At 39.3% G+C, this 21,424-nt stretch overlaps 1 protein-coding gene across 1 annotated transcript in view; it reads left to right on the forward strand.

Annotated features, from left to right (window-relative positions):
- SVOP (SV2 related protein) overlaps positions 1-21,424 on the forward strand; it is a 149,403-nt gene that overhangs the window by 115,480 nt on the left and 12,499 nt on the right. Inside the window, exons 12-15 of the mRNA XM_053702135.1 lie at positions 10,446-10,553; positions 11,095-11,206; positions 12,237-12,318; positions 14,250-14,339. Coding sequence (XP_053558110.1) covers positions 10,446-10,553; positions 11,095-11,206; positions 12,237-12,318; positions 14,250-14,339 — 392 coding nt within the window. The remainder of the gene's footprint in view (positions 1-10,445; positions 10,554-11,094; positions 11,207-12,236; positions 12,319-14,249; positions 14,340-21,424) is intronic.

Raw genomic sequence — 21,424 nt, forward strand, 5'->3', positions numbered from 1 at the left:
ATCCTCTTTGTTCAATGTAAGATAAAAACTAATTTCCATCTTAGCAAAGTATTTTATTGTCTCGTGTATCGCTGAAATCTCAGGGAGTGCAGACTGTTTCCAGGCTCTCGCTATGCAAATATTCATAGCCGCTAAAATGAAGATGACTAGTTTAGATTGAGATTTTGGAATTTTGGGAGGGAAAATGTGTAACAGGGCTATTTCAGGTCTCAAGGTAATCCCCATGTCTTTAAATATTTGAAAGAACTGTCCCCAACAAAGGACCAGTGCTGGGCAGCTCCACCAAATGTGGAGGTCTGGGCCTCTCTCTCCGCAGTTTCTCCAGCACAAGGGGGATTGGTTTGGGAACATCTGTGATAGTCTAGCCAGGGTAGGAGAATTTTCATATAGGATTCGATAGAATTCACACAGTGTAGGGTTTTCTTTGTGAGTATAGTTGCTTGTTGAATGTCTTTATCTAAAATAGTAATAGACATGTCATATTCCCATGCTCGAAGCTGACAAATCCTGTCATAATTACATGATGCTTGACTCATAGCGTAGTGCCATGAGAGGGCTTTAGGTAATTTAGTTTTGGATTGCCACATTTTTTCCCAGTTAGTATATGGGAGCCAATTTGATTTGGGGAATCCCCAGGATAATAACCATTTATATAGTCTGGTACATTCAAACTGGAACCAAGGGGGGGGGGGGGATTCGGAAAAAGGAGGTGCAAAGTCTCCTGGGAGAGTGTCAGATATATAGAGCTGAGAGCTGTCTGTACGTTCCATGTATTCCAGTGGGTACCATGTGTATCTGGGAGGTAGTAAGAAGACCCTGTATTGAATGCACTGGTGAGGGGTGGGGTGCTATGTCAGACAGGTGTCTAAGGGAGTGCCAGGCCCCTAGATTTTCTAGTACTATTTCATTTTTAATCTTTGTTACCCCTAAATGATAGGTTGGAATCCAGGGAAGGTCACTGAGGTCTAGCCCTATCGGTAAGGTTGCTTGTTCTATAGCCTTCCATCTTTGTGGTTCTCCTTTGTCTGACCATGCAGAAATATGTGTCAAACGGGCGGCCTCATAATAGTGGGAGACGTTGGGCATAGCAATCCCTCCTTGATCAAATTTTTTTTGTAATATTTTCCCTGCTATTCTCGGCCTTGAGGATCCCCATATATAGGTCTGAAATAATGAGTGGAATTTGTTTAGTCTCACCTTAGAAAGATTAAGAGGTAAGCATCTGAAATAGTACAAGATTTTGGGAAGGATTGACATCTTCAACGAGGCTATACAGCCTAGCCATGAAATTTTGTGGAATTTCCATGAATTTAGGAGGGAAGAGATTTCTCGGAAGATATGGTTGTAGTTTTTGTCTTTTACTAATTTTTACATCTGGGCCTAATTGTAACCCTAAATGTCTGATTGTATCTGTAGACCACTGGAAATCGTAGGTTGTTTGTAGAATATCTAATTCAAATTCAGGGATATGGATGGGCAAAGCCTCTGTTTTGGAGATGTTTATTTTGTAATAGCTATACTTACTAAAACTTTTTATAGTTTTGAATACTGCTGGTAGAGAGCCTAGACAAAAATAGCGTTATATCGTCCCCAAAGAGTGCGATCTTTTCACTCTCCTGACTTACTGAGACTCCTCGGATTTGTGGTGAATTACGAAAGGCTTGTGCTAGGGGTTCAATAGCTAGGGTGAAGATTAAGGGCGATAGGGGACATCCCTGTCGTGTACCATTTGTTATGGAAAACTCAGTGGAGGTAAATCCTAGGCCTTTAACTATGGCCAATGGGTTGGAGTATAATGCTTGGATAGCTATGATACTTTCCAAACTGGTGTAGTACCAGCCATAAGTATTCCCATCTGACCCTGTCAAACGCTTTTTCTGCATCTAAGGACAGGGCCAGCATGGAATGTTTTAGTCTAGAGGATTCTGAAAGAATATTAAGTACTCTCCTGGTGTTATCAGGGCCTTCCCTACCGAATGTAAATCCTACTTGGTCTGGGTGCATAAGACTGGGGAGGAGAAGGCGCAGGCGGTTAGCCCAGAGTTTGGCATATAATTTAGAATTCAGGTTTATCAGCGAGATGGGTTTATAGCTGCTATATTGGGCAGGGTCCTTTCCTTACTTCAATATGGCAAGGATGGTGGCTTGTAAAAATTATTTTCTAAGCGATCCCTGATCTCGAGCTTCAGCAAATAATTTCAAGAGGGTCGAACTTAGATTCACTTAAAACATCTTGTAGAAGTCTGCCGAGTAGCCATCTGGGCCCGGAGCTTTATTATTTTGCATATGTTTAATAGCTGTATTAAGTTCAGTTACTGTGAAGGGCGTTAATAACTCTTCTCTGGCTGAATTGGTATGAGAGGGGAGTTTTAGTTTATCTAAGAATGAAATAATGTCTTGTGACGGTGGTTCAGATTCGTGTGTGGCCGATTAAGGTTGTACAGCTTAGAGTAATAAGTAGCGAATGCCTCACTAATATCTCTAGGGTAAGTGACTGTGGTGTCTCCTCTATCTATTGCAAGAATTCTCCCCCGTAGTTTGCTGGCCAACATGGTAGAAGCTTTGTTGCCCTGGTAGTACATTAATTGTTTAAAATGTGTGAAAGCATCTCTAACCCTTTCTAGTTCTTTTTCGGCAATTTGATCTCTTAAAGCTTTAATTTCTGACGCCAATTGTGCTGTGGGAGAAGACTTATTGATGGATTCTTTTTCCCTTAATGAAGAGACCAAAAGGCCTAATGGGGCACTTTCTTTTCTGAGCTCTCATGGATGCTTGTTTCTGTATGCCGATGCCTCTGATGAATGCTTTTAGGGAGGCCCATAGGATCTGATATGAGATCTGAGGGTCTTCGTTAATCGATAGGAATTCTGCAATAGAAGTCGGAAGAAAAGCTTTAAATTCTTGGTTATGTAGCAGCATTTAGGCAGTTTCCAGGAAGGTTTAGAGGATTTGGTCATGTCAGTAGTGAGAGTAAAAAGTAACACGTTATAGTCAGACCACGAACATACCCGTATGTGTGATGAACTAACTCTGTTGAGGGTCCATGAGTCGGTAAAAAAGTAGTCCAGTCTAGAGTATGTGTTGTGGGTCCTAGAAAAGAATGTTTAATCTTGTTTGCCCAGGTGTAGTGCTCGCCATATATCGAATAAATTATAGTGCTCAATATGGGATCGAAATTTCGTAGCTGTATTTACTGTATATAAATCAATGTCTTTATTGAGCTGAACCCATTTATCCTTTAATGGGCCCAAACCATATTAAAATCACCCCCTAAGACCATTGTTCCAGCCTTAACCTATTCAACTTTGAAGAGAAGAGTTTTCAAGAAGTTAGGCTGGGATTGGTTGGGGGCGTAAATGTTTACTAATGTAAACAGAGAACCATTCAATTTACAGATTAGTATTAGCCATCTACAGTGGTCATCCTCATCATAGACATGTTCAAAACTTATTGATCTATATATTAAGACAGCTATCTGATCTGAATGGGTCTGGGTGAGATTCTAACCAATGAGTCTCTTCTAAAAAGATATAGTCAAATGATTTCCACAGCACCAAAAAAGATAGAATAGTTGAACAAACTTAGCTTTTATTGATCCATTTCAGCTTATACAAAGCACTTGGCACACAGCAGCAAAAAGCGACGTTTCGGGCTGTTAACCCTTACTCATGCTTGAGTAAAGCATGAGTAAGGGTTAACAGCCCGAAACGTCGCTTTTTGCTGCTGTGTGCCAAGTGCTTTGTATAAGCTGAAATGGATCAATAAAAGCTAAGTTTGTTCAACTATTCTCCTATCTTTTTTGGTGCTGTGGAAATCATTTGACTATATATTGCTGAGAGGTGTTTGCAGTGGCCCTCTACCATGAGCATCAGGTGTGTGCTGTCTGTCACTTGGGAACTGCTTCTTCTAAAAAGATAATATGGACTTTTAGGGATTTCATAAGATTGGTCAGCAGGCTACGTTTAGTTGGCAAATTTAGGTCCTTTCCATTAAGGGTGGCAAATGTCAGATTTTGGCAGGTTTCACCCATAACTGAAAAAAGTAGAAGGATAGAAGGAGAGATAGAAGGTAGTGTCTACTTGAAGGTGGGAGGTGGGATAGGGATCGGGGAGGGAATTTCTCATCACACCTGAAAGGACTGTGAATAATCAGAGCTGCTCACTTGACAGCTGCCGGAGGAAGGATAGGATCTGGTCACCAGTTCTATAGGTATGACAATCAAAAAGACAGTTAGGCAGCTTAGTTTGTACAATACAGGGAGTGCAGAATTATTAGGCAAGTTGTATTTTTGAGGATTAATTTTATTATTGAACAACAACCATGTTCTCAATGAACCCAAAAAACTCATTAATATCAAAGCTGAATAGTTTTGGAAGTAGTTTTTAGTTTGTTTTTAGTTATAGCTATTTTAGGGGGATATCTGTGTGTGCAGGTGACTATTACTGTGCATAATTATTAGGCAACTTAACAAAAAACAAATATATACCCATTTCAATTATTTATTTTTACCAGTGAAACCAATATAACATCTCAACATTCACAAATATACATTTCTGACATTCAAAAACAAAACAAAAACAAATAAGTGACCAATATAGCCACCTTTCTTTGCAAGGACACTCAAAAGCCTGCCATCCATGGATTCTGTCAGTGTTTTGATCTGTTCACCATCAACATTGCGTGCAGCAGCAACCACAGCCTCCCAGACACTGTTCAGAGAGGTGTACTGTTTTCCCTCCTTGTAAATCTCACATTTGATGATGGACCACAGGTTCTCAATGGGGTTCAGATCAGGTGAACAAGGAGGCCATGTCATTAGATTTTCTTCTTTTATACCCTTTCATGCCAGCCACGCTGTGGAGTACTTGGACGCGTGTGATGGAGCATTGTCCTGCATGAAAATCATGTTTTTCTTGAAGGATGCAGACTTCTTCCTGTACCACTGCTTGAAGAAGGTGTCTTCCAGAAACTGGCAGTAGGACTGGGAGTTGAGCTTGACTCCATCCTCAACCCGAAAAGGCCCCACAAGCTCATCTTTGATGATACCAGCCCAAACCAGTACTCCACCTCCACCTTGCTGGCGTCTGAGTCGGACTGGAGCTCTCTGCCCTTTACCAATCCAGCCACGGGCCCATCCATCTGGCCCATCAAGACTCACTCTCATTTCATCAGTCCATAAAACCTTAGAAAAATCAGTCTTGAGATATTTCTTGGCCCAGTCTTGACGTTTCAGCTTGTGTGTCTTGTTCAGTGGTGGTCGTCTTTCAGCCTTTCTTACCTTGGCCATGTCTCTGAGTATTGCACACCTTGTGCTTTTGGGCACTCCAGTGATGTTGCAGCTCTGAAATATGGCCAAACTGGTGGCAAGTGGCATCTTGGCAGCTGCACGCTTGACTTTTCTCAGTTCATGGGCAGTTATTTTGCGCCTTGGTTTTTCCACACGCTTCTTGCGACCCTGTTGACTATTTTGAATGAAACGCTTGATTGTTCGATGATCGCGCTTCAGAAGCTTTGCAATTTTAAGAGTGCTGCATCCCTCTGCAAGATATCTCACTATTTTTGACTTTTCTGAGCCTGTCAAGTCCTTCTTTTGACCCATTTTGCCAAAGGAAAGGAAGTTGCCTAATAATTATGCACACCTGATATAGGGTGTTGATGTCATTAGACCACACCCCTTCTCATTACAGAGATGCACATCACCTAATATGCTTAATTGGTAGTAGGCTTTCGAGCCTATACAGCTTGGAGTAAGACAACATGCATAAAGAGGATGATGTGGTCAAAATACTAATTTGCCTAATAATTCTGCACTCCCTGTATTACTGGCGTATTGTACTATTAGGCTAACAGCTGTTATTTCAAGATTTCTAAGTTCTTGTCTACTAGAAACAATTGATAGCTAGGCTATAGTTAACTCTTAGTATTATGGACAAAGAATTATATGCTGTAGAGGATTTTTCAGGAAGGGTGGTATGCTATTCCACCCGTGGAAGAGGTACAACTGCAATGAAGAGTGACCTCCTTGGTCCCTGTAACAGGGGATAATACTATCAGTATTTCTGAGGGTAGGGGGGTTATATTACTGTTAAAAGTAACAGAGGTGGTAAACTGGCACCTCAGGGGGGAGGGGAATAAGAACAAGTAAGGTAATTTATACCTTGTAATATTTTAGTGTAAAATTGCATAGGTAGAAACAAATAACGGGAGGCAAAATGTATACAACATGAACATCCTATGTGAAATACATAGTCAATAGAACATTGCAGTACTGGATTAAGAAATATATAACTTATCAGTGATATCAATACTATCCTAGGTTATTATCAGATCCTGGTCCGATAAATGTGTAACAGGAAGTAAGATGATACAGTGGGTATACCTAGGATAGTAGGCAGTTAACTATGTAGTAGAATACAATGAAATACTATTTATATACTAGAGACATTATGTAGTCGATCACTGTGGTAGAGGGCACCACTCTGGTGCTGTTGTTTGAAGTGCGGATGTAGGCGTTTCTCTTGATTCTTGATACGGAGAAAGTGACAAGTCCAAATTTTTAAGAAGGGCCAGGCTTTCTTTTGGAGTCATTATGGTATGGGTGGAACCATCCTTAGAGACTATGAGTTTATTGGGATATCCCCAACAATACCTGATGTTTCCATTCCGTAGGGTCTGGGTGATAGATCTAAATGTCCTTCTTTTTTGGAGGGTATATGATGAGATATCTGAGAATATCACCACTTGCCGAAATTTTGATGGTAGGTTTGGGTGGTTGGCCATCTCGCGAAGAATTCTTTCTTTATGGGTGAAGAAATGTACTCTGGTCAGAACGTCTCTTGGTTTAACCTGGGAGACATTTTGTGGTCTGGGGACTCGATGGACTCTGTCCAGAATGAGACCAGGAGGGTCCAGTGTAGGTAGAAGGTGTTGGCATAATTCCAGGATGAACTGCTCCAGATCAGCTGATCAAACTTCTTCCAGTACTCCCCTGAATCTCAAATTATTGCGTCTAGACCTGTCTTCCATATCAGCCAAGGTCTGAAATCTGGACAGACAAGTTCTGAGAGTAGGACAGGAGATTAGCATGGTCAATGGCTAAATCTTCGTGTTCCGTTCCAAGGTCTCCGTACGTTTCCCCAGCGCCGCTATGTCTCTACGGAGATCAGCTGCGGAACTCTTTATTTCTTTGGTCAAGGAGTCTTGTAGCATATTCATGCGATGGGTCAAGAAGTCAACTATATTAGAAGCCAAATTATCAGGTGACAGTTGTTGGGAATCCATACTGCTCTCTGAATAGTTCTCGTCCAGTAAGGGATGGGTATCTCTTGGTGATAGAGATTTTGATAGAGATTTTGTAGAAGGTTGATCTTTGAAGTGGTCTGCTACTGTTCTTTTTGGATGGGGTGTCACTTTAGGTTTTCGTTTATCAGCTTGAGACATAGTATATGAGTATGGAGGGAGTCCAAGTTCAGTCACATGGGGGATAGATGTGCACAGCGATCAACTTAAGGTTAGAAAAAATAGGTACAAATATGATGAAGACACAGTCCCCCCAGGTGCCAGCTTGATGGTTTACGCCAGCATCTTTAGCACAGAGAGAGCCTGTATAGAATTAAAGCAAGGAGGAGGTAGGCAACAGTATGGAGAGGGCCTGCAGCCCCAAGACTTTTTCAGTACTGGTTTGTTGTTTATGTAAGCAGCCTGTGATAAAGGCAAAAAACACAAGCTAGGGTGTTTGTTTGAGAGGTAGTTCAGTCTTTATTAATTAGTATATTTTAGAGTCTGCAGCTTGCTATGGGGCCTTTCTTTATAGTTAGTGTAAACAAAGATGGCGATTTTCCCGCCACTTACCCCTCACAGAAGACGTTTTTACTGCTCCTTTATATTTGGCTTGTGTGAAGTATGGCCTCGGTCCGGTTCTAAGGCTCCTTATTTTAGCTGGTATTTGAATCAGGTGGTGTTATGTTTGGCAGCTTATAAGTATCAACACTGCCTGTGTGTTGGCCTTTAGTTCTGTGTCCTTATATCATAGGTGAATATTGCTATTGGGTCACAGATGCTAATCCCTGGATCTGTCTACTAGCTCACCGGGTGTTATCCTGAGTGTATCCGAAGTTTTGGCCTGTTGTTGTAAGTTCCGGAGTAGGCCGCAGCCCCGGTCTTTCCTAATATTGTACCGGTCAGGATGATTCCGGAAGTTTGGAGCTCGCTCAGGTCTCACCAAACTTGCAAACCCAGTGTTCTGTCCAGTACAACCAGCCACCTAAGGGTCTTTACTTCAGCCTAAGTCCAGTGATTCACCTTAATTTAGTGTTTATTAGGTATTCTTAAGACAGAGCTCGCTTCTCTACAAGTTCTGCTACTCAGATCAACCTCTAGCTCCGCCCCCCCCCCGGGCGCTAAAATGTTACTTACAAGCTACTAAAGATTTTAGGCAATCTTCTGCCCTGTTTGTTCTTTTTTCTGGAAAGCGTTAGGGTCTGAAGGCCACTTCTGCTACTCTGTCTCTCTGGTTGAGGAGTTTGATTCGTTTGGCGTATGAGAGTGCTGGACAGCAGCCTCCTGAGAGAGTTACGGCTCATTCCACTAGGGCTGTCTCCTCTTCTTGGGATTTCAAAAATGAAACTTCTGTGGAACAAATTTGCAAGGTGGCAACATGGTCCTCTTTGCATACTTTTTCCAAATTCTACAAATTTGATACTTTTGCCTCGGTTGAGGTTTCCTTTGGGAGAAAGGTTCTACAAACGGTGGTGCCTTCTGTTTAGGTCCTCCTGCCTTTTTCTCCCTCTCTGTTCATTCCGTGTCCTCTAGCTTGGGTATTGGTTCGCACTAGTAATTGGAATGATGTTGTGGACTCTCCATGTCATAGGAAAGAAAACTAAATTTATGCTTACCTGATAAATTTATTTATTTCCAGATATGGAGAGTTCCCCAACCCCACCCTCTTTTTTGATTATAATTTGGCAGTTTTTTTGAGTAAACCTCAGGTACCTTTTCACCCTTGTGTTTTTTTTTCTTTTTCCATTTCCTTCAGCTGAATGACTGGGGGAAATGGGTAAGGCAGTTACACTTAACAGCTTTGCTGGAGTGCTCTTTGCCTCCTCCTGCTGGCCAGGATTTGAATATCCCACTAGTAATTGGAATGACGTTGTGGACTCTCCATGTCCAGAAATAAATAAATTTATCAGGTAAGCATACATATTTTTTTTTATTCATCTAGATGCCACAACCACTGTACCTGCTGAGCTCAACATAGCTGGTGATTGACAGGATGTAAAGTTGTCACTGCTGAATGGTTCTCCTGCTGTTTTTTTTTTTGCTCAGGACCAGCAGTTTATTGCAGCTCCCAGGCGGGACTTCAACTACGTGATAACCAGTTTAACCCCTTTGTTGCGATTTAACAAATAGACTTGGAACATTAGTAGTACACTTAAATGTCCTTTAACACCTTAACGACTGTGGCTGTCCTTCAGATACACACATACATGTGCCCGAAATAGTGCAGAACTTGCTGCTGTGGCAAGACCTTGCTATATCTGCATGCCTCCGGAAGTGAGACATTCAGTACTAGCACAGCTTTGTCCCTGCCAGTGAAGCTGTGCTAGTAAAACCCTTAACGACCATGGACTTGTTACAGGGTACATTAGTCGTTAATCGGTGAATTTTATTTAAAACCTCTTGCAGAATTTCTTTTCTTATTCTCTGGTTAGAAAACACCCAGAGGTGTGAATTATAGAATGGTGTGACTATAATTTATTGTTTGATAACTGGTTATTAATTTAACCTTTTTTTTTTATTAGTAAGTCTACATAAATAACGACTAAGTGTTTTGTTTTTATTTGCATAAATGGAAGGATTAAAAGCATAATGATAACATTATAAAATTAGCCTGGTATAATGTAGTTTTGGCATCATGTTTTTAAACATTGCAGAACCTGAAAATATTCAGAGAATAAGAGCAAATGTTAGATTTTTTTTCTACGAAAAGTTAAATCAATCAAGAAAGTATAATTCATTGCAAATGACTATTGTGTCTAAAAATTCTATAAGTGATGTTAGTAGGAATTAGGCAGATATTTAGATAAAAATTACACATAGTTATCACAGTACCAAAGGACAAGTTCAACACTGGTCATGATTTGCCCATTTTTGAGGGTCTGGAAGGAATTTATTTTAAATCATCCGACCTTTTGTCCCTAGAGCCCTCAAATAGGCCAGATTTCTATGAATTCTTAAGTACAGCACAGGTTATATAATCAATTGCTCAGTTACCCATCCAAGAAGACCAAGTTGTATAGGAACACATACATTGGTCGTCAACAATCTCAAACAGATAAACTTGTTTTGTTTTTTTAACCTTCACTAACATGTAATATGACATAAGCTAATCTGGTAGCTAAATCTCAGTCTTCAATATCCAGGAACCTTTGTACTGACTTTTGCAGTTTCCAGTCATAGGAAGACTGTCAAGCCAAAATGCAGCCTAGCCTGTGAATACTTAACTGGTGAAGATTATAAAGACTTATTGTGGACCACTCTTTCTGAATTTCCAGGTCAGTACTGATACAACATTCCCATCTGCAGATTCTTCCAACACAGATAGTTTAATGTAAATTCCAATGTTGATATTGAGGCTAATGTAGGATTTTGCATTCTGTGCACAAGTATGTTCAATTATCTGCAAGCATATATTAAACAAAGTAATGCTTTCCGGAAAAAGGTATATTCTGGGTAGTTACAAGCTCCTCAGAGGAGGTGTCCCGCCTCCTGCTGTACCACTTTGTATTTTCAAGTCTGATATCTGGACTGTAGCACTTTGTATAGGTGCAATGTACCTTTATCTCCTTGATCATGTAATCAAAGCTACATTACATTATGGAGCATTACAATTAAATTGAAATAATAATTTACAACGTTGCTTCATGAAATCTCTCCAAAAGAATTGGCAGAAGCTAATAAACATGAATCCATAAAATTATTTCTAAAATATGGAACATTAACATGGTAGTTGTTGTAGCCAAATGGCCTTTCCCTGCCATATCATAAAATGTTTAGTTGAATGTACTTTCCGCTTATCTCTCTCCTTACCTGCAGGGGTATTGGTGACCTTATGGATTATTGACAGAGTTGGCCGAAAGAAGACTATGGCCATCTGCTTCTTTGTCTTCTCGTTCTGTTCTCTTCTCCTATTACTTTGTGTTGGAAGGTAAATGCAGACTAATTTTCTCAACCTTGCTTCTTGTGGGTTTGTTATTGTTAGTTTTGTAGGGTAGGGGGTGTTCTTTTGGGTTAGAGTGTTAATTTTAAATTTGGCCTTGCGCATGGGGGTTATGGGTTATATGAGTAGTCATATTGTATAGGGATGTCCCATGGGTCAAGTAGTTCCTCTGAGCATGGTGGGTCTTATATAGGGTGAGAGCAACAAGGTCAGGGCTATTCAGTTATGGCATTTTGGGTAGGAAGGAGTTAACATAGTAGGTGTAGGAGAAGTTGCAGTTATGGGTAATTAGGCCCAGGAATAGACTGGGGGTGAGTGGTTAATAGCAAATAAATTAGAAACCAGGATGATGTGGTTAGGATTGGAAGGGGTCAGTGTATTTGGGGAGGGAGGTCTAAGTTATTATTATTGGGATAAATAGATGATGGTTTTGATGTCTTGTTTGTAATAAGGGTGCTGATATTTACAGGTCCTGACTAGATCTTACCTATTGTTGTATAGATAAGCTAAAGTCAATTACTTGCAACACACAACACTTTGGGGGTACATTTATCAAATGGCGGACGGACATGATTCGCTGTAGCGAATCGTGTCCACCCCACATCGCTAAATGCCAACAGCATACGCTGTCAGCATTTAACATTGCACAAGCAATCGGCTGCTAGCAGGGGGTGTCTAAAAGGTGGCGGACGAGTTAGGGAGCAGGCGTCTTACGACTGCTGCTTCTTAACTTAAGTTTCCAGTGAGTCGGAAACTTCTGGGTAGAATCTACCCCATGGAGAGAAATCACACAAGATCTTTTTGAGAATTGTATCAAAACATAAATGTCCACATTTAGAACCCAGCATAGCTATTTAAACAGCTCTCAAGCTAAAATATGCATTTCTGAAATTGTTTGAAGGACCTGAGAAGACTTCTTAAAAAATACTCTTCAGAACTGAGCTTTAGATCATCAGCCCTTTGTGTTAATGTCTGCAGTCACAATTCAGAATATAATTTTTTTTCCTGTCTCCACCAGGAACGTTCTCACTGTCTTACTGTTCATCGCAAGAGCTTTCATTTCAGGTGGATTTCAAGCTGCCTATGTTTACACCCCAGAGGTAAGAGCTAAATGAGATATTGGGGCATATTTATCAAGCTCTGTAAGGAGCTTGATGCTCTGTGGTTCTGGCGAGCCTTCAGGCTCGTCGGAAACACAAGTTATGAAGCAGCGGTCTAAAGACCGCTGCTATATAACCTGTCCGCCTGCTCTGAGACGGCAGACAAACATCGCCAGAAATCAACCTGATCTAATACGACCGGTTGACCGCGAATCTGCAGGGGGCGGCATTGCACCAGCAGTTCACAAGAACTGATGGTGCAATGATAAATGCAGAGAGCGTATGCTGTTGCCATTTATCGTTGTGCAGGGGACATGATCCGCAATATCGGATCATGTCCGCTCGCACAATGATAATTCGGCCCCATTGAGTGAGAGGGAAATCTGATAATATCATATTGTATAACTGCATACACTAGACACTCTAGTTCTATCTGGATCTATTATGCTTTGGTTTGATTTAGTTTAAATCAGTGACATTTGTAAGTTAAAGGGACAGTAAAGTCAAAATTTTACATTTAGGGCTAGATTACAAGTGGCGTGGTTTAATGCGTTTTCTCAGTCTCAAAAACTCTGCTAGACTTAAGATTTTAGCGCTAGTCGGGTTGCTCTCGTATTACACGTTAAAAAAAAAGTATTTTGTGCAAGCGGTAACCAGACAAGCGCAAAAATCTGAACATTGAATACCGTGTGCGCGTTTACATATTCCCACATAAAAGTCAATAGAGGAGAAAACGTGGGGAAAAACTAACACCCGACTCTCGCTCGAACACAATCACATTTTCGTAATTGCGCTAACCGAACATGAAAATATGAATATTTCATATTCATAAATATTTCTACATATATCTGTTTTTTTTAAATATATATATATATATATATATATATATATATATATATTATATTATATAGGTATACAGATATATATAGGAATATATTTTTAAAAATACATAGAACATATTCTGCTATGGGCAGAACATTGGAATGTGAAATATTTACAGTACATACACAGTTAAACACACACACATAATAAATATAAATATATATATATATATATATATATATATATATATATTATATACATACAAATACATATCTAGCCATGCATATGTATGTGTATCTCTATGTTAAAGTACTTTGGCAGCTTTTTTTTTCTCTAACACCGTAGATCTCATATCTTTGAGCCCTTATAACTTTTTTGTGCAATATACAGTATTTTAAATATAATTTCTATTAGAAAGTGGAACTGTACATTGTAATATATTTTTGATGTGTTTTGTGCAACTTTTTAGTTTTGCAAAACAGTTAACCACAGCTTTGAGATCGTGGTAAGAATTGTAGCGTAAATCTCCTGAACTTGTAATATAAGCACAATTAAAACGGATATCGCTTGCACAAAAACATTTGCGCCTCACTTGTAATCTTGCCCTTATTATTCAGATAGAGCTTGCCGTTTTAAACAATTTTCAATTGACTTTTACTGTGATTTTGGCCTTACAGAGTGGGTATATGCAGGGTTGAAAGTGTATTCAAGGAGCTGACGCCCAAATGTACTTAGTGCAGACAAGAGAAGGGTCATGGAATACTTCATACAAAAATACAAACACTGAAAATCAATTCCACAGCACCTCCAAAGTTCTTAATAAAACCCTTCTTATTAATTTATATGCATATTAAAAAAAAATCATGCTATTTTTAATATGTATGTAAATAAAGATTAAAAGTAAGGGGAAGCAGTGGTGCCTTCTACGTGCACCTCCTATACAAAGAACCGTGCCCATAATTGGATTTCATATAAAAATACAGGCTGAAGAATATAATTCTATATTCACATTTTAATAGGCTCTTGTAGAATATATTTTAGGTCCCTTTTTAACAAGCTCAGTCTCTGATGGATGTTGGCAAAACAATAAAAAGTCTGTTTTCTTTCAGGTATATCCTACAGCGACACGTGCATTGGGTCTGGGAACCTGCAGTGGGATGGCTCGGGTGGGAGCATTAATTACACCTTTCATTGCACAGGTAATGGTTGCAGCAGCAGAATACCTGACTGTAGTACTGATGTATTCTAACCTGAGACATTACAAGAAAGTGTTCATCATAATTTTACAAACACAGAGGTCGCTTTCAATCTTTACATTTTATTTGTTCCATTTTGTTTAATCGTTAACAGTGTGACCATAATCTTGTTTACAATCCTCGCTCTCACTGCACAGACTGGGGTTTCTTTTTGCCGCATTTCTATAACTGTAAGAGGATTATGGTTTTAAACAAACAAGACTAATTAGCAAATACTTAAAGGGACATTAAACACTAAATACATGCTAGCTAGAATGATGCATTCAAAGAAAAGATTAGTCCATGACTAGCATGTAGATGTATTTTTTAAAGTTTCATTAGTTGTTTAAAAAGTGACAAAATAAGTGTAAAGTTTTAGTGTCTATAAAACACTGGGAGCTGCCATGTTGTAACTTCTCTGCTGTGGCCAATTAGGGACAGTTATACATAGGTCACTAGAGTGTGCAGCCAATGGTTGTGCTGGATTTAACAGTGTTCTGCACTTCCATTTCTAACAGGAACTGAAAAGCTCACAATTTCAGAATGGAATTACAGGCAAAAAGGACAAAATAAATAATGAAAGTATATTGCAGAGTTGTTTTATATAAACAATTTATCATTTTATATTACCATCTTAAAGTGTTTAATGTCCCTTTAACTCATGATGATGTGATTGCAAATAGAAACCCTGTTCCTAAAGGTGAAAATAATGTACTTTAATGTGAGTATGAAATAAAACAAAGATACAAAGAGAGTGATTGTAAATGCCATTTCTTGAAGATGTGGTCGTGATTTCCATTTTCTTTTGTTCCCTGCAAATTAGCAGGAAGCAGAATATATATCACATATCTAGAAAAAACAAAGGTCTGTCGGACCTGATCCGAGGATGCGGATCAGGTCCTACAGACCTCGCTGAATGCGGAGAGCAATACGCACTCTGTTTTTAGCATTGCACCAGCAACTCTTGTGAGCTGCTGGTGCAACACCGCCCCCTGCAGAATTGCGGCCTTCTGGTGAGCCTGCAGAAACACGGGCCCTCAAGCTCCATCCAGAGCTTGATAAATGGGCCCCCATATCTCAAGGGAGCACACTAACTTTACATCAATATTTAAATTGCTCTCAAATTATGAATCAATGTTAATTAATATAAAATGAGTGACATAAATGCAAAAATACAATATATACAGTAATATGTGCAGCACAGTTAAAGGGACATGAAACCCAAATTTTTTCTTTCGTGGTTTAGAAAGAGCGTGTCGTTTTAAACAACTTTCTAATTTACTTCTATTATCTCATTTGCTTCATTGTCTTGATATCACTTGCTGAAAAGCATATTTAGATATGCTCAGTAGCTGCTGATTGGTTGCTGCACATAGAGGCCTTGTGTGATTGGCTCACACATGTGCATTGCTGTTTCTTCAACAAAGGATATCTAAAGAATTGAGCAAATTAGATAATAGAAGTAAATTGAAAAGTTGTTTAAAATTACATGCCCTATCTGAATCATGAAAGTTTAATTTTGACTAGACTGCCCCTTTAATATGCTACTAGAATAACAGTAGCAAGTGCTCCTCACCTCAAAATTGCTCAGGATCCCAAGCACCAATAATATCTGGTAGGTAAATGAGCACACACCTCAAAATTAAAGGATGGCAATGTGGTTAAAAGTGTGATTGTCAACTTTGATAATGCAAAGCTTTTCTCTGCCAACAATATCGTTTTCTCAGGCATAATACAAACAAAAATAAGTGCTACATTTATATAACAGGGCAAAATACCATAACATGGTAACATATTTAAAGTATCCAATCTCAAATGTTACAAACGTGAACCCAATTTCTTAAATTTGCAACAATAATTGTTACCAAAAATGTTACAATAAAATTGTTACAATAAAAAAAAAGAATTGCTACCAAATAAAACCTGTCTCCAAAAGGAACAAAGTAAACTTGTGATTCTTTTTCAATTAAACAAGAAATACAAAACTGAATAAATTCAAATAAAATCTTATACTGCAGTATTCTTTAACTTGAATAAAACCTATGTATAAAAATCCATGATAAAATAGTGTGCACAAAAAAGTAGCATATTTCAAAAAGGAAAGTGTAATTGAATGAATATAAACCTAATGTCACATAATATCCAAACGTGAAGTGCCTGAAAATATATAATAAACAAGTCTTAATAGACCTATGAATGAAGTGTACTGTATATATAATATATATATATATACACACACACATGTATATGACGTGCTATGGGTAAGAAATGTGACTAACTAAAATAAGAACAGACTAGCTGTGTGGAAATGCTTGTTCAATGTTAAATGCCGAAAGCGTATGCTGTCAGCATTTAGCGATGTTGGGCGAACATTATTCGCTACAGCATGGTTTTTACATGGTTGCTTAAATTTCTTTCACTTTCTTACACGCAATGCGTCATTTTTGATAAATATCATTCACTATCACACAATCTTTTTCACGTTTTCATTTGTTCGGCCTTACATTTTGTTCGGCCTTACATTTTGGAACATATACTTTTATATGGTTGTGTGCACATTTCTATAGTCATACACAGTATTTATTCATTATGCATTTTCTACACTATCCATATTCATACTGTTGGTTTCATTTACATAACACTGTTTTGCCTTATGCTGTTTGGGCTAGATTACAGAGTGCTAATTTATTGCGTGCCCTTAAACTGGCAAGATCACGCGTTTACGGGCTTGCGATAAATAACAAGCCATTACAAGTACCTGGTTATTGCTATTGTGAGCTTGCGGTAGCAACTACCGCTCCAAAAACGAACCAAAGATCAGATCTCTGGTTTCTAATTGTGCCCCAATTGCTCCATTAGCATTTTTAGTTTTATTAAAAAAAACTGCACAAAGCAGTTATGAAGGGTTAAAGTTGGTGGGTGTGGGGGGTTTGAAAATAAAAAACGGCACTGAAAAGTGCTTTACATTGCGGTCTATGGGGACTGTAGTATTCCTTTAAATATATATGTATATGCTTATATACATAGATGTTTATGTGTTAATATGTGTATATACACAAATAAACACAAATATATATGTATATATTCATATACATATAAATCGTCTGGCCATCGCTGTGCAAATTACCCCTTCGCTGCGCAAGGTACTCATGCTGTGTCTCACGACATGAGAACGAGGCTCCCATCGGAGCCTATGGAAGCGCGCACTATTGAGAGCAAAGCTTCCATGCAATGTGAACACAAGGTTGCGTTCGCATTGCAGGTCAATTTAAATACCAGCACCCAATTGCTTGCGCTGGTATTACAAGTTCAGTGCAAATATTGCGCTTGCAAAATTGCAGTTTTGTGCTCCACTCGTAATCTGGCCCTTTATGTATGCACATTATATATCTCTTCTTTCCACACAGCTAGCCTGTTCTCATCTTAGTCACATTGCTTATCTATAGCACGTCATATTTACACTTCCTTCATAGGTCTATTTAGTCTTGTTTACTTTATATTTTTAGGTAATTCACATTTGGATGTCATGTGACATTAGGTTTTTAATTAATTCAATTACACTTTCCTTTTTGAAATATGTTACTTTATTTGTGTATACAATTTTGTCATGGGTTTTGTATACATATCTTAATCGCCAGTAGGTTTTTATTCAAGTTACAGAATATTGCAATATTAGATTTAAGGATTTATTCAGTTTTTATTTTTTGTTTAATTGAAATAGAATTGCAAGTTTACTTTGGTCCTTCTAGAGACAGGTTTTATTTGGTAGCAATTCTTATTTTTATTGTAATGATTTTATTGTTAATTTTTTTGGTAACAATTATTGTTGTAAATTTAATTAATTGTGTTTCTGTTTGTAACATTTGCGATTGGATACTTTAAATTTGTTACATCCGGGTAGGTATTTTGCCCTGTTTGTTTAAATGAGCGCTTCTTTATGCTTGTATTATGTCTGAGAAAATGGCTACTGTTTGCCAAGAAACGCGTTGCATTATTAAAGTTGATATTTACACTTTTAACCACATTGCTATCCTTTGATTTTGGGGTGTGCGGTATTTACCTATTTGGTATTATTGGTGCTGAGGATCCTGAGCATTTTTGGGGCGAGCAGCAGTCTCAATTAGACAGAGCCAAGTGTTGCTGCTGACGAATACGGCTGTGTGAGTCGATGCGGAGTCCCAGTGTCCTCCAGAGGAATCATACACCACCGAGTGCTGTGCCTAGAAGCCCGGAGTCCTGTGGAGGAAGCTGATACTGTGGTTCCAGCATGCTGACCAATGTGTCAGCCAGATAATTAGCACTGTCTTTCATATAGGGGCCACCAAACTTGTTAGCCAGGTTTTATCTACCTTCACATGTTCCTTACCTTACATGGTAACGCTATGAGGTGCCCCTTTTTGATCTTTTGTTCTATATGTATCACATATCTCCCTATTAAATACATATACATATATAAATGTCCCATCCACTACTCAGGTACTATTGATATATACATCTAAAATGGTGTATGTGGCTGCTTCAGAGTGTATTGCACATATGCTAGATAATAGAATTATTCCAAATCACCTTGGAATACACAAAAACATGTTGGAAAGTCCAGTCTTGCTCTTTATCAACATGCTTTGTGCGGTGAATTTAATGTGTCCAAAATACAAATGTAAAACCCATGGTCAGGAGGATTGTGATCACCGAAACCATTGCTTTGCATGAATCGTATGGATGATTATCTGCTCAGATACAATCTGAACTTTTCCCAATACAGAAATGTTATTACTTGGATTGTGATCACTCAGAACTTTAATAACATGGATTGGAAGCTAAAAAAAAGCTAATAAACGAGTCAGAAAGATTTGAATGAACCCCATAGTAGTTTTTTATTCTACAGCGTTTTTAGCTGTCATTACAGTTCCTAACTGGCTGATATATCGATAATACTAGTTTCTTTTTTAAGACACGATGAGTCCACTGATCATCTTAATTACTAATGGGATATTCACCTCCTGGTCAGCAGGAGGAGCCAAAGAGCACCACAGCAGAGCTGTTAAATAGCTCCTCCCTTCCCTCCCACTCCAGTCATTCTCTTTGCCTACGTTAGTGATAGGAAGAGCTAAAGTGAGGTGTTAGAATAGATTCTTCAATCAAGAGTTTATTATTTTTTAAGTAGTGCAACATTGTGCTGCTTTGTCCTAGGGTGTAGCCGTGGTCCATATCAGTCTCTACAGTAGAGCTTTGGTGGCTGGCTTTAGAGCAGTGGAAACTTTTGGGACATAATTCTCACTGCGCCTCCCATAGATTGTTTGCTGCCCTGTTTGTAAAAGTCTGAGGGAAGAGAATATACTCAGTACTTGTTTTGTTCCACAGGCCAATGTGAGGAAGAGGACCTCGCAAGCCGGGTGAGCTGCCCTCCTGCCGGGCAGATTTCTAAGTTAAGTGCTAAATTCTTTTTTCTGGAAAGGATGCATACACAGAAAAATTTAGCACTCTTTATACTTTATAAGGGACACTAGATGACACTGGTCCTAAAAGGGAAGGGGGACATGTTATCTGGCAGTGAATGCAAGCACTGGAGGACGCGGGGAAGTGGCTCTGTTTTTTATAATATACAGTAGCATACTTGCAACTCCCAACAGCTTGTTTATTAAATTGCAGCCGTCTGGGAGGTTTATACTGTTTTTGTACTCTACATATGTTAAGGGGTAAACAGGTTAGGTGCAATGCTAGCTCCGTTGGCCTAGCCAACCGGGAGGTTATTTAGTAGTATTGTCATGTTGCAGCATGTCTGTATTTAAAACTATATGAGCGCGGCTTCTGCTTTACTTTTTGCCGCCGGGAGTTTAGCTGGAGATACCCACGATGGGCGGGGCTAATTATGGCGCCATTGTTTGTGCATTCCTTTGTCTCCTTCCCGGATAGTCTTTAAAGAGTTTTTTGCTGTGAACCGGATGCCTTCTGTCACGCTCGGCCGCTGGGAAGCTCCAACTGTCCTCTCTGTGTGCTTGATTGACAGGTAGTCTGAGCCGCCCCTTCCTGATGATGTCACTCACAGGCTTTTTATTCCGGGCTTCCTGTTTCTTCAGTGCCCGTTTGTTTGTTACTCTTTGTGGCTCCTGTGAGGACTTTGCTGTGGAATCTCTCTAACTGCCAAACTCTGCAAAGACTTACTATGCTGGGTTAATCCTCTACTTCCTGATAACCTGTTGCCGAACATTGCAAGTACTATTTATTCTGTGAATCTCTCAATCTGCTTGTTTACCTGTTACCAAAACTCTGCAAATACTGTTTACTCAGTGTAAACCTTCAAACTGCTTGATATCCTGTTGCCAAACATTGCAAAGACTGTCTATTCTGTGAAACTCTCAAACTGCATGACAACCTGTTGCCAATCCCTGCAAGTACTGATTAATCTGTATTAATCAGTTATCTAACTCTTCATGTACTGACTACTCAGTATAAACCTACAAACTGCCTGATAACCTGTTGCCAAACTCTTCAAGGACTGACTACACAGTATTAACCCTCAAACTGCCTGATAACAAGTTACCTACTCCTGCAGTATTAACTGTTTCTTGTTTACCCTTCCTCTGTCTGAGTATAAGTGACTATCCCTGCTCTCCTGATTCTGTGGAAGACTTTTCCTGTAACCAGTTCCTTACTCAGAAGTCTATTTGGCTGATATCTTGAATTACTTTGGACTCAGGCTAATCCTGCTCCATATCGTGAGTACATTGTTTTTTAGAGGTTGTCGTGGGGTCACGTCCTGGATTAAACTCAGAGTGCAAGGGTGTTGTTTAAGTTCGCCCTAGCATTTGGGTCTTCTTCTGGACTTTTCCTAACCTGACACCTTCTCTGCTGCGCTGTGACTATGCAGCGGAGAGGCTCCTGTCATTACGTGATTAACATTGAGCAATGCGGATACCTGTCTCTGCTGCGCTGGGTCTCTGCATCGGAGTGGCTTTTATCATGGCAATAACTTTGAGTGCTATGGATGCCTTCTCTGCTGCGTAGTGGACTGTGCAGCGAAGAGGCTTCTCATAGCCAGTACAACTTAA

Source organism: Bombina bombina, chromosome 2 (assembly GCF_027579735.1).
Source record: "Bombina bombina isolate aBomBom1 chromosome 2, aBomBom1.pri, whole genome shotgun sequence".
Lineage (NCBI taxonomy): Eukaryota > Metazoa > Chordata > Amphibia > Anura > Bombinatoridae > Bombina > Bombina bombina.